This window comes from Sciurus vulgaris (assembly GCF_902686455.1).
Source record: "Sciurus vulgaris genome assembly, chromosome: 6".
Lineage (NCBI taxonomy): Eukaryota > Metazoa > Chordata > Mammalia > Rodentia > Sciuridae > Sciurus > Sciurus vulgaris.
In genome coordinates, this window is record NC_136466.1 from 48783077 (window position 1) to 48798422 (window position 15346).

Genomic DNA, 15346 nt, shown 5'->3' on the forward strand with positions numbered 1-15346 from the left:
CCCAAAAAAGCCCACTTATGAAAGCATGCTTCTTTCAAAGAAGGAGAATCTCCAACTTTTGATATTTTTTAGTTTAGGATCAGGAAGAGAAAATGGCAATTCAATGCATGATTCTGGCACTCTTTAACACTCCTTGCTCTTGAGACACTTTTGTTCTCTTAAGGATTAATATCTTGGTAACTAATCTAGTTACTTTGAACCAAGCTTTTATCCATTACTGAAATTTCCTTCATGGCTAAGACAAATCCTATAATAGTAGCTACAGTGTATAATGAGAGAGAAAGAGTACCTTCTCATGCCTGTGTCATGGTGTGTGTGCGTGTGTGTGTGTGTAGTAGGGGGAGTTATAAACATTATCCTCTGACTTTTCGTCTTCAGTTGTGGTTATCAAAATATTTCAATTATTAAAAACCCTAAAAATTTACATTTTATTTAGATATATTTTTCTTTTGCTGTGAACACAAAATTTCTTACATGTTCCAAAATACTGAGATGTTAATAAGCTCATTAAAACATGACTCTTTGCAGATAATTATTAATTATATATGCAATCTCAGACTTTCATGGAACTTAAACAGACTGATGATTATAGGTTATATCCTTTTCATATTCTGTAGGTGTTTCTCTTTTTTAAAAAAATAGTATCATTTCTAAACTCGAAACAAGTATAATAAGCTAAAGAAGATATTAGCATATCTTCAAATAAAGGCACCAATGCAAAAAATAATAATCTTGCAATAGAATGTTCTTTTAATTAAAAAGAAAAATGCTGAACACAAGGGAATATAAACTTCTAAAACAAAAAGAAACAGAAAATACTAAAAGAAAAATCTAGCCAAAAAGCTATTTAATGTTGTGCTACTTAAATGCAATTTAGCATATTACAAATGTTGTTTGCACAGTTTTGTATGAATATTTAAATAATGCAATCTAGAATGCTATACTAACACAGAAAAACACCAGAGGGGAAAAGAGGGTTAGAAAAGTACATACATTCCTATCACGGATACATTGTACTTGTCATTTGAGTTACAAATTTAACAAATTAAACATGTCTAAATTTTCTAAATAAAATATAACTGAACTCCTACTTTCAAAAACTATGACTTTTCACAAACCTCCTGTATGTGACTATTCTTCTCCAAGATGGAAAGAGCAACAGCAGCACACTCCAGTGTAGAAAGGCACGTATTGGTTGGCTGCATACGAATGACATACTGACTGGAAACGCTAGTTTTTAACTGCACCTGAAATCAAAACCAAAATAACAAAATGAAATTTTTATTTTAAATTTAAAATTACAATGTTTGTGTCTTAAATATTAATTACTTTCCATCTAAAATTGCTAGTAGTTTAGAAATAACTGAATATATCAATTCTTTCATATATAATATTTTTCTTCTTATCACTGTTAAATAGTAGAAGGAAGATGATGGTTACACGCTTATTGACAAAGATGATATATCCAAAATATATATAAAGTTCTACATATCCAAAATACAGACTAATAATTCCCACCTAGTGAGGAAAAATAAACACTTTATGAAGAAAAATATAAGAAAGGCACACAAGTATATGAAAAGTGTTCAAATGATCTAATGAAGATTAAAATCACAGTGGAATAGTATTTCACGCTCATTAAAATAGTTACAATCAAAAAGACTAATACCACCAAATGACAAAGATATAGAACAAATTAAACTCTCATACACTGTAGTAGAATTTAAAATGATATAATCACTTTGGAGAATTATTTGACAAATTTTTAAAAGTCATGGTTTATCCTGTTCTTTTTTTAAGTTATTTTTATGTATATTTTTAATTGTTGATGGACCTTTTTAAATTATTTCTTTAGTTATTGATGAACCTTTATTTAATTTTTTTATTTATATATAGTGCTGAGAATCGAATTCAGTGCCTCACACATGCTAGGCAAGTGCTCTATCACTGAGCCAGAACAACCCCAGCCACTGTTATTTTTTAAAGTAAACTGTTATGGGTATGCCTGTGTAGATACGCATATAAAGATACACACAAATATATGTAATCCTCTCTTAGGTAAGAAATAGTATGCTATACATACTTTATACATACATTTCTCCATGGATATATTATTTTAGCTGAAACCTGATGACTAAGACAGAGTCAGACATGAAAAAAGTCAACAGAAAATCAAAAGTCAACATTTGAGATTTTTGTTTCCTATTTTAAGTAAATAAAATTCAAATAATCTTATAAAGTCACACTCCTAGCCCACATTATAAACAAAATCACATTTAAGGATATGTAGGCAGATGATAATTTTAATTTTTACTTCCTCGGGTGCTCTCTCTTATTTTTTTAAAATTCTCAAAGTAGTATGAGAATCTTATCTCTTTAAATGTTCAAAATTCTCTCATTCATGACATCTTATCCTTCAATTCCTTCCCTCTTCTGTGTCTTATGCAGTCCCTCATGATGATATGGTTCTTCTACTCTGTGCTTTTTGGATTAAAACTATTTTTTCTCTAAGACTTTTATCCTTCAGAGAGGGAAGAGGAGAGAGAGTGTGATGCTATGGCTGCTGCTTAGTGGGCACTATGAGAATGTATTTGATTGTGGAATATATACTTTTAAAGCAGATTAATAATATTTTGGGTATGATTATATTAAAATTACTTTGCATTTCTCCTAATGGAAAAGATGTGAAGGAGATTCAGGAAAAGGAAGGATAGAAATGGTTAAGAAATACATATAGTGATAAAAGAAAGTCCGTAATTAAATAACTGCAAGAATATTCACAATATTGATTAACTGTAATTACCAGCAGTTTTAATAATCCATCAAAGATACTGGTAGAACAGAGAATAGTCAACTACTGCTTTCAATACTTAATCCCAAATTTTCCTTGGAGGAATTTATAATAGACATCCTATTACCACAAAATCTTTGGGACATAGGCAAAATTCACAATTTTACTTACTGGAATGAACTTTACTTTTTAAAAGACATTCATTATTTTGGGAGGAGTTTTATTTCCTACTGTAAGAAAATTCAGAATTTGAAATTTATCATGTTAAAAGACTTAAGAATATCCTTCATGAATCATCTCTCCAAGAATAACTAAAAGACTAGATAGCTAATACATATCATACTGTTAACATATGTACTATTAGATAACGACATGTTAAAAGTGGTCTCGTAGCTTCTCCTTTCATGTTTTTGTGCTATTCCACCTTCATCACACATTCCATTCAATTAGCAAATGAGCAAGAGCAGAAAGAACCCCTATTGGTCCACACTCTTGAGAAGTCACAGGCATAATTTCTAAGAAGTTTTCTTGTCTTTCTAAATAAAAAGTCATGAAAATCCAAGGCAAAATTATTCTTTAAAAGTGAGCAAAGGGCTGAGGGTATAGCTCAGTGGTAGAGTGCATACCCAATGAGTGAGGCCCTGGGTTCTGTACCAAGCGCTACTTTAAAACAAGCAGAGGTGGGGGAAATTAACACTTGATTAAAATGTGGTACAAGAAAGAAGATAACTGTATAGAGGGAAAGGAGGGGTAGGAGGGGTAGAGGGGAAAAATAACAGAATGAATCAAACACCATTACCCTATGTAAACATATGACTACACAAATGGTATGCCTCTACTTCATGTACAACCAGAGAAACAAGTTGTACCCCATTTGTTTACAATAAAAAAAAGAAAGACGATAGGTCAAAAAAAATAATTTTATATAACTTTACAAAAATTAATCAATCTCAGTCATGTCATTAAGTTTCTTAGTTTCCCTCAGTTCATCCTCCCCTATAAAATCAGATAGCTTGTTCCAATGGTATCAATTCTGACTGACAGCTGAATTTATCATTTAGCTATCAGTCCTAAGATTAGATACAGACAGAGATATTGCAAGTTTTAAAGTCATGCTGTCTCAAAGAATGCTTTAGTAATTTTCTCTTTTTGGAAGCTGGTTCTCTATGATATAAGATGAATACTTCTAATGAGAAACAGGAAAACCACTGGTTGGTTCAAATTCTATTGGTAGTTTGTGGACTTATAATTTAGCTTTCATTTTAGAAATAGTCCACTCTTATAGATCATATTTCAAAACTTAGCTTCAGACCTTTTCCATTGGTTCTCTGAATCAGCTAAAAGTTTTAATTTCTGAAAATTCTTTTGTTATAATACCTTCCTTTCTTCTCTTCCACTATATTGGATATATTTTTAATATATAAGAATACCACAACTCAAGAAACTGAGGCAGGAGGATTGCACATTCAAAGCTAGCCACAGCAATTTAGCAAGGCCCTAAGCAACTTAGTGAGATTCTGTATCAAAATAAAAAATAAAACAGGCTGGGAATGTAGCTCATTGGTTAAGCACCTCTGGGTTCAATCCCTGGCACCAAGATAAAAAAAGAGAATACCAGATAACAGCTTTGATGACTATGATCATTGTTCAGGTGCCTTTTTTAAAAAGGCTTTTACAAATTTCTCCTTCCTATTTATACATTTAGCTCTTTCTATTACTACAAGTGAAACTGCCACTAAAAGTTTGAATGACCAAAAAAAAAAAAGTTTGAATGACATACATACTCAGTGGTTTAGTCGTAGTCTTTAGGGCTAAAACAAATATTGGAGGAAATAACAAGTTGTGGCACATGTTTGCATATCATTAAATATTTTAAAAAATAATTTGTTAGGAAACATTAATTAATTCTTTTTTTTTTTTAAGAGCAGGCAAGCGGCTGACTTATTTATTGCGGAACATTAATTAATTCTTTTGGCAGGAAAAAGTAACAAAGACCTTAAAATTTACAGTAGAATTTTAATTCAACTACCCCATAATATCCCATTTTAATAATCTGATGATCACTTTTTCTCTATAATCAAGCTATCTTAAGTCAAGTTCATTACCGTTCAAAACTGTGGTGTGTCTCAACTATTAAGACTTTCTAATCACTTGATCACATTACTTACAGGTTTCTAGGAAAATAAGCCTATTTTCCATGCTCTCTGAAACAATTCTAGACTAGAATAGGCTAAACAAACTTGTTTTTAATAGCATCCTGAAGTCTTACCATTTAGAGACACACATAAAAATTTCCTTTCTGCAGCAGACTTATTTCTATGATCTTTCACAGGCTAGATTCATTATCTGAGTTTATGAGCTGCCCTTTGAAAGAGAGACACTAAACTTTCTTCTAACCACAATCCCTCAGTTCATTTCCCTCTTTTCATTTCCTTGGTTTAGTTCAACTATATGATCTAACAGTGGTAAAAGTCCAGCTTTGGCGTCAGATAGATGCCAAATCTAACACAGATTTAGCCATTTATATATAAGGTTTCACGCAGTTATAAATAATGAATAATAAATAAATTGCTTCATTTAATTCTCATAAAGACCCTATGAAGTAGGTACCTTCATTATCTTCACTTTATAGAAAAGGAAACCAAAGCAGAGAGAGATGAAGCAAAGTTCTCAAGGTTCCAAAATTAGTCATATCAGAGCAGAGACAGGGGCTTATTCAGGAGCCTGAGTTCTTCACCACCAGGTTAATAACTAAGTGGATAAACTTGTAGGCAAATCCCAGCATACTAAACAAGGCTGTTCTGCTGGGAAAAAAAGGCTGGGGTACCCTGAGGAATAGCCTGGTGTATCTTCTGAACATAATCGTTTAAGATGATGAGGGAGGGGTCTTCTATACAAGTATTAAAGTTACTTGCAAATATCAGTGTCTCTGCCTTGCTCCAGCTGTGACATACGATGAAGCCTGCAAGGTTTTTACAAAGAGTAGAGATTCCAGGAATTAACACTGAAACTCAAAAAATACAATAAAAATAAAGTTCAAAGCGGCATCAGTTGTAGACCAAATTGAAATATTAGTACTACTGCTCAAACACATTATCCTTTAAATTATTTTGTTTTCAGAACAGTTTCTATAGAAAAGCACAAGTCCCAAATTTTATGTTTATGTGTGTGTACTTGTAGAATGTTTGGTTTAAAATTTAGCTCTTTCCTACAGAATCTTTAATGATAACACATCAATAAGAACATTATATATTACTTTTGATGTTAAAAACACAAACATGTAGTTGAAGAGTCTAAACATAAAGCACTTAAAATTTTTCAGTTTGAGCAATCTAAATAATGATACATAATTAAGAACTGAGTGACATATTTAGACAAACATTGTGATTACTAGATTTTCCTCTTAAGAACAATATTAAATCTTCCCTGTCTTCCACTAAACTCCAATGTACCCCATATCTGAAGACCCTAGAAACTATGGACATGGTAATAGGTAATATATCCAAAGGAAAAAAATCCACATAGATTCATAAGATCACAGGACTGAATGTAATCTTTAGAAATAAATAATCCACCAGGGCTCAGGTTGTGGTTCACTGGAGAGTGCTTGCCTACCATGTGTAAGGCACTAGGTTTAATCCTCAGCACCCTATAAAAAATAAATAAAATGAAGTGGGAAAAAAAATTAAATAATCCAGCTTCTTGCTGTTAGGTATGAGTAGTCTTTAAAAAGATTTTGTATTCACAAAATTAAAAGTTTTAGCAGAGCACAGTGAAGCATGCCAATAAACCCAGCAACTCAGGAGGCCGAGGCAGGAGGATGGCAAGTTCAAGATTAGCCTCAGTTACTCAACAAGGTCCTTGGCAACTATCGAGATCTAGCCTAAAAACGAAAAATTTTAAAAAGAGGCTGGGGATGTGGTTTGGTGGTAAAGCACTGCTGCGTTCAATCCCCAGTACCACCCCTGCTCAAAAAAAAGTTTTAAGTAATATTGAAATACAGGGCTGGGAATGTAGCTCCAAGATAAAGCATGTACAAGGGCCTAGGCTTAATCTCTAACAGTGCAAAAAATATATATCTATGTATATAATATATGTATACTAATGAACTTCTCATAATAAACTAAAATTAGATCTCATTTCTTTAAAAAAAGAATTAATGGAGCCTGAAATTAAGAATTTCTTAGCTTAGGAGCCTGCCTGTCCCCACACACCAAGGTCAGATGCCATCGATGAGCCCATCCCCCTCACCCCTAGGTCAGAAGCCAACACTGAGCCCACCACCCCACACCAAGGTCAAACCCAGTGCTGAGCCCCCCAGCCCGCCCCCACACTGAGGATGGAGGCCTACGCGGAGCCTGCCCACCTGCCCCCCTACTGCTGAGGGACACTGCACCTGCCTCCGTGCTAACTCATCACACCCTTGCTGGGCTCCCCAGCTTCTTTGGAGGCTGGTGTAGGCATTTTGAATTATTCCTGAGGGCGTGGTCATCATCATTGGAAGGGTGGCACCCTTCCTGAGACACCTGCAGGAGACTGGAGGCCCTTTGACAGGTACCCCTGTCACTTTCATCCTATACCCTTCCCCATCCTCTTCTTCACAACTAGAAATAATGTAAATAGTAATCAAACTGACCCTGTTTATTTTAATAATGTTAAAGTCTTTATAGGGGCTATCTGATTCAGGGCTGCATTTTCTCTGTATTGGGTGCTACTGGTATTGATCTCCCCTTCAAAGGAGAGGTGGTGGAAAACTGCAGGATCATAATAAGCCTGCAAGGGGGGAACTTCAGTTTTCTCTGATCTTCACTGCTAGAGGGGAAAATATACAAACAATATGAAAAAACAGGGGAAGAAAGATCCCCAACAAACTAAGACGCTATTGTGATAGACTCCAGTGACAACATGGCAGTAGAAATGACAGAAAAATAATTTAGAATCTGCATACTTAAAACGATTCATGAAGCAAAAGATGAGATAAGAGAGCAAATGCAGGCAATGCATGACCATTCCAGTAAACAGTTAAAAGAGAAAATGCAGGAAGCAAAAGAACACTTCAATAAAGAGATGGAGATTCTGAAAAAAACAAACAAACAGAAATACTTCAAATGAAAGAAACAATAAACCAAATTAAAAACTCAAGAGAAAGTATCACCAACAGAATAGATCTTGTGGAAGACAGAAACTCAGACAATGAAGACAAAATATTTAATCTTGAAAATAAAGTTGAACAAACTGAGAAGATGTTAAGAAGTCATGAACGGAAGCTCCAAGAATTAAGGGATATCATGAAAAGAACGAATTAAAGAATTACTGGGATTGAGGAAGGCACAGAGGTACAAACCAAAGGCATGAACAACCTGTTCAATGAAATAATATCAGAAAATATCCCAAACCTGAAAAATGAAATGGAAAATCAAATACAAGAGGCTTACAGAACACCAGGTGCACAAAATTACAACAGATTCACACCAAGACACATTATAATGAAAATACCTCACATACAAAATAAAGATAGGATTTTAAAGGCTGAGAGAGAAAAGCATCAGATTACATATAAGGGGAAACCAATATGGATATCAGCAGATTTCTCAGCCCAGACTCTAAAAGCAAGAAGGGGCTGGAGCAATATATTTCAAGCTCTGAAAGAACACGGATGCCAACCAAGGATCCTATACCCAGAAAAATTAACCTTTGGATTTGATGATGAAAAAAATCTTTCCACAAAAAAGTTATAAGAATTTACAAATAGAAAGCCTGCACTACAAAATATTCTCAGCAAAATATTTTGTGAGGAGGAAGTGAAAAGCAACATTACAAGTCAGCAAAGGGAGGAACTACCCTAAAGGAAAAGTCAATCAAAAGACAAATAAAAAACCAAAAATAAGCCAAAATGATCAGGAATACAAATCATATCTCAATAATAACCCTGAATGTCAATGGTCTAAACTCAATAATCAAAAGACATAGACTGGCAGATTGGATTAAAAAGAAAGACCCAACAATATGTTGCCTTCAAGAGACTTATCTCATAGAGATCCACAGACTAAAAGTGAAAGGATGGGAAACAACATACCATGCACATGGACCCAATAAAAAAGCAGGGGTCTGCAACCTCATATCAGATAAAGCGGACTTCAAACCTAAGTTAGTCAGAAGGGATAAAGAAGGACATTTCATACTGCTTAAAGAAAACATAAAACAGCAAGATATAACACTTTTAAATATTTATGCCCCAAACAATGGAGCATCTACATATATCAAACAAACCTTCTCAATTTTAAGAATCAAATACACAAAAACACATTAATAGTGGGGGACTTTAACACACAGCTCTCACCACTGGATAGATCCTCCAAACAAAAACTGAACAAAGAAACTACAGAACTAAATAATACAATCAATGATATAGACTTAATGGATATTTACAGAGTATTTCATACACCATGTAGCGAATATACTTTCTTCTCAGCAGCTCATGGATCCTTCTCCAAAACAGACCATATGTTATACCACAAAGAAGCCATTAGAAAATACAAAAAAATAGAGATACTACCCTGTATCCTATCAGACCATAATGGAATGCAATTAGAAATGAATGATAAAATAACAAACAAAAAATACTGATACACCTGGAGACTAAATAATATGCTATTGAATAATGCAATGAAAACAGAAGACATCAGGGAAGAAATCAAAAAATTCTTAGAGGTAAATGAAAACAGTGACACAACATATCAAAATCTCTGGGACACTATGAAAGCAGTACTAAGAGGAAAAAGTTCATTGCATTGAGCTCATACACGAAAAAAATAAAAAGTCAACAACTAAATGACCTAATATTACATCTCAAAGCCCTAGAAAAAGAACAGATCAACACCAAAAATAGTAGAAGACAGGAAATAATTAAAATCAGAGCTGAAATCAATGAAATTGAAACAAGAGAAACAATTCAAAAAATTAACAAAAAGTTGGTTCTTTGAAAAAGTAAACAAAATTGATAAATCCCTAGCCACACTAATGAAGAAAAGGAGAGAAAACTCAAATTACTAGAATTTGTGATGGAAAAGGAAAGATCACAACAGACACCATTGAAATACATAACATAATTAGAAGCTACTTTGAAAATCTATACTCCAACAAAATACAAAATATCAAAGACATTGACAAATTTTTAGAGACATATGATCCTCCCAAACCGAATCAGGAAGATGTACACAATCTAAACAGATCAATTTCAAATACCAAAATAGAAGAAGCCATCAAAAGCCTACCAACCAAGAAAAGCCCAGGACCAGATGGATTCTCAGCTGAATTCTACAAGACCTTTAAAGAAGAGCTGATACCAATACTCCTCAAAGTATTCCAGGAAATAGAAAAAGAGGGAAACCTTCCAATTCATTCTATGAGGATAGTATCACTCTGATACCAAAACCAGACAAAGACACATCAAGGAAAGAAAACTTTAGAACAATATCCCTGATGAACATAGATGCAAAAATCCTTAACAAAATACTGGCAAATCAAATACAAAAATATATTAAAAACTACCCTAGTATTCCATCTCACCCCAATTAGAATGGCGATTATCAAAAACACAAGCAATAATAGGTGTTGGCGAGGATGTGGGGAAAAAGGTACACTCATACATTGCTGGTGGGGCTGCAAATTAGCGCAGCCACTCTGGAAAGCAGTGTGGAGATTCCTTAGAAAACTTGGAATGGAACCACCACTTGACCCAGCTATCCCACTCCATGGCCTATACCCAAAGGACTTAAAATCAGCTTATTATAGAGATACAGCCACATTCATAGCTGCTCAATTCACCATAGCCAGATTGTGGAACCAACCTAGATGTCCTTCAATTGATGAATGGATAAAGAAACTGTGATATATACATATATATATACACACACAGACACAGACACACACACACACACACACACACACACACATATACACAATGGAATATTACTCAGCCATAAAGAATAATAAAATTATGACATTTGCAGGCAAATGGATGATGAATGATCTCGCTGATAACGGATGATGACACAAAATGGGGGGGTGGGACGGGGACAAGAATGGAGGAAGGACTATACAGAGGGAAAAGAGGGGTGGGAGGGGTGGGGGGGAGGAAAAAATAACAAAGAATCAAACACCATTACCCTATGTAAATGTATGATTACGCAAATGGTATGCCATTACTCCATGTACAAACAGATACAACATGTATTCCATTTGTTTACAATAAAAATAAATTTAAAAAAAAGAAATGAGAGGCTAATAACTTAATTTTATATATATATATATATATATATTAAAAAGATAGTGCATCATGATCAAGTGAGGTTTATTTCAGGAGTGCAAGATTGGTTCAACATCCGGAAATCCATAAATGTAATTCATCACATCAATAGGCTTAAAGTTAAGAATCATATGATTATTTCAAAAGATGCTGAAAAAACATTTGATAAAATTTAGCACCCCTTCATTCTTAAAACATTAAAAAAATAGGAATAGTAGGAACATACCTCAACATCGTAAAGGCCATCTATGGTAAGCTCACGGTCAACATCATTCTATTTTTTGATCTTCTAGAAATCTTTATAAATTGTAAAATTTGCATAATAGAAGCAATATTTATCAACAGTTCAACCTGGTCTTTGGCATATTATGTAGCAGGCCACTTTGTCGTGTAGCTTGAAGTTGGATATGTCTTAGAAGAAGACCTGGCTCTGTCTCATTAGCTATGTGTCCCCAAGAAGTTACCTAAAATGAGTCTTTTTGTACACCTATAAAATAAGGGTAAAGATGCTAACTCTCTTGCTGTGAGTCTCATGAAATCATGCAGTGAGACACTTGGTCAGCTATTAATCATTGTACAAATAGTCACCATTCATCACTCCCAGATTCTTCCTACACCCTTCCCTACAGGGACCTGTTTTTCTAACTTTCCTTCACTTTCTGCTCAAAACATTGGATGAGAATTTGTGTCTCAGTCTGGAATAAATTTTAAGATAATGTTGTACCTTTTTCTCTCATTCTTGTTCTTAGCTGCACTTTTTTCTTTTCCCCAACATCATTCTTAATGGAGAAAAACTGAAAGCATTCCCTCTAAAAACTGGAACAAGAAAGGGATGCCCTCTTTCAGGACTTCTATTCAACATCATCCTTGAAACACTTGCCAGAGTAATTAAAGAGAAATTAAAGGGATACAAAGAAATTAAAGGGATAAAAATAGGAAAAGAAGAACTAAAGTTGTCACTATTTACTGATGACATGATCCTATATTTAGAAGATCCAAAAAACTCCACTAGAAAACTTCTAGAACTAATAAATGAATTCAGCAAAGTTGCAGGATATAAAATCAATATGCATAAATCTAATGCATTTCTATTCATAAGTGATGAATCCTCTGAAAGAGAAATTAGAAAAATCACTCCATTCACAATAGCCTCAAAAATAATAAGATACTTGGGAATTAATCTAACAAAAGAGGTGAAAGACCTCTACAATGAAAACTACAGAACACTAAAGAAAGAAATTGAAGAAAACCTTAGAAGATGGAAAGAACTCCCATGTACTCGGATAGGCAGAATTAACATTATTAAATGGCCATTTGACCAAAGGCGCTATTGAGATTCAATACAATTCCAATTAAAATCCCAATGACATTCCTCATAGAAATAGAGGAAACAATCATGAACTTCATCTGGAAGAACAAGTGACCTCGAATAGTCAAAACAATCCTAAGTAGAAAAGGTCAAACAGGAGGTATCACAATACCAGACATTAAACTATACTACAGAGCAATAGTAACAAAAGCAGCATGGTATTGGCACCAAAACAGACAGGCAGACTAATGGTACAGAATAGAAGATACAGAGACAAAACCACATAAAAACAGTCACCTCATAGTAGACAAAGGAGCCAAAAACATACAATGGAGGAAAGACAGCCTGTTCAACAAATGGTGCTGGCAAAACTGGAAATCCATATGCAGTAAAATGAAATTAAACCTCTATCTCTCACCCTGCACAAAACTCAACTCAAAATGGATCAAGGACATAGGAATTAGACCAGAGACCCTGTACCTAATAGAATAAAAAATAAGCCTGAATCTTCATCATGTTGGCTTAGGACCAGACTTCCTTCACAAGATTGCTAAAGTGCAAGAAATAAAATCAAGAATCAATAAATGGGCTGATTCAAGATGGCAGACTACAGGGAGACTGCATTTCTTGTAGCTTCGTAACTCTGGTTTCAAGCAGAGGATATCTGTTTCTTGGTGAGGCAGTTTTTGCTGCTTATCAATCCCCTATTGTTTACCCCATTTGTCTGCTGTGATCACCTGCAGTCTGCCAAAATATCGACACCTTTTTTGAATGCAGATTGCTCACTGGCAGGCGCCTATCATCTGCCATTTGCCTGCCTCTTGCCTGTCCATCCCCTGCCTTACACCTATCCATCATCCAACGCACGAGGTTCACCTCCTGATCATCCAACAACAGTCAGCAAACTGATGGCTGACCGCCAGTGGAGCACCAGCTGCCTGCTGTTGCCTGGAAGTTCACTATTACAGTACCTGCAGGTTTGGTTACACGGGGCGGCCGCCATTTTGAGACAACAGCCAGGCCCCATAGGATCCCTGGCCGGACTGACTGAACCCCATCTCCAGGATCCCTCACCCAACCAATCACTCCCTGCCTCTGGGGCCCTCACTTCCACTGACTGCTGCTCCCTGCCGCCAGGACCCCCAGACCGACTGACTGCGCCCTATCACCGGGACCCCAGACTGATTGATTGCACCTGGCCTCCAGGATCCCCCAACCACACCAAACTCACGGACCTCCAGGACCCCTGCCTGACCAACCACACCCCGCCTCCAGGACCTCCAGCTGACCATGTCCACACCCTGAGCTGCAGCCCCCCATTTGCTGACACATTTGGAAGCCAGAGCGGCCATCTTGGATAATCCTGGAAGCCAGAGCTCCAATCTTTAGGTGGGGCAAATCCCATCCTGAGACACCTGCTGCAGGCTTGAAGCTCATTGTCAGGTACCTCTCATGCATCAGGCTACTGAAGACCGAGAGGTTTCATTACTATATGACTGTTATTCTGTAGATTTTTTTTCTCTTTATTGAAAAATTTTAAGTTTTTATTTCTTTACCTTTCTTGCTCTCTTTTTCTTTTGTTTACATGTTCCCTCAGAGTCTCTTTCTCCCTTTTTTGCATGCTAACATCCAATTTCTTTTGATTACACTCTCACACTTTGTATTATCTACAACTTCTGTATATTCTTTTCTTATCCCATTAACAGTCACATTCTACATCCCTCTTCATCCTCTTTGTCCTCCATTAGAAACTGCAGACCTTATTGCAAATCTTTTTGTTTTACTGAAGATAATATTTGAACTCATTCTGTTTATTATGACAATTTTGTTATTGTCCTCATAGAGGCTATTTGGTCTCGGATTGCATAGTGTCTGAATTGGGCACTGCTAATATTGATCTCCCCTTAAGGAAAAGGTTTTGGAAACATATAGGGCCACTATAAGCCTATAGGGAGAAATCTGCAATACCCCAGATCTGCACTGCTAGAGGGGAAGATACATGAACTACATGAAAAACAAGGGAAGAAAATGATCCAAACAAATCTAGATTCTATAGTAATAGAATCCAATGACAATATGGTAGAAGAAATGTCAGAAAAGGACTTCAGATTATACATGATTAAGATGATTCTGGAAGCAAAGGATGAGATAAGAGAGCAAATGCAGGCAATGAATGATAATACCAATAAGCTGAAAGAGCACCTGCAGGAAGCAAAAGATCATTTCAACAAAGAGATAGAGATTCTCAAAAAAAAAAAAAAAAAACAAATCCTTAAATGAAGGAAACAATAAACCAAATTAAAACCTCAATGGAAAGCATCACCAAAAGACTAGACCACTTGGAAGACAGAACCTCAGACAATGAAGACAAAATATTTAATCTTGAAAATAAAGTTGCCCAAACAGAGAAGATGGTAAGAAATCATGAACAGAATATCTCCAAGAACTATTGGACATCATGAAAAGACCAAATTTAAGAATTATTGGGAATGAGGAAGGCACAGAGATACAAACCAAAGGAATGAACAACCTATTCAATGAAATAATATCAGAAAATTTCCCAAACCTGAAAAATGAAATGGAAAATCAAATATAAGAGGCTTACAGAACACCAAATGCACAGAATCAAAACAGATCCACACCAAGGCACATTAAAATGAAAATGCCTAACATTCAAAATAAAGATAGGATTTTGAAGAATCAATAAATGGGATGGACTCAAACTAAAAAGCTTTTTCTCAGCAAAGGATACAATCAAGAATGTGAAGAGAGAGCCTACAGAGTGGGAGAAAATCTTTTCCACAGAACTTCAGATAGAGCACTTATCTCCAAATTTATAAAGAACTTACAAAACTTTACACCAAAAATACAAAGAACCCAGTCAATAAATGGGCCAAGGAACTGGACAGACACTTTACAGAAGAAGACACACAAGCCT

General features: G+C 35.2%; 1 protein-coding gene across 1 annotated transcript in view; it reads right to left on the reverse strand.

Moving 5' to 3' along the window:
• Nucleotides 1-15346, reverse strand: part of DTWD2 (DTW domain containing 2) — a 163070-nt gene that overhangs the window by 15845 nt on the left and 131879 nt on the right. The window contains exon 5 of the mRNA XM_079145680.1: nt 1119-1247. Within this exon, the coding sequence (XP_079001806.1) occupies nt 1119-1247 (129 nt within the window). The remainder of the gene's footprint in view (nt 1-1118; nt 1248-15346) is intronic.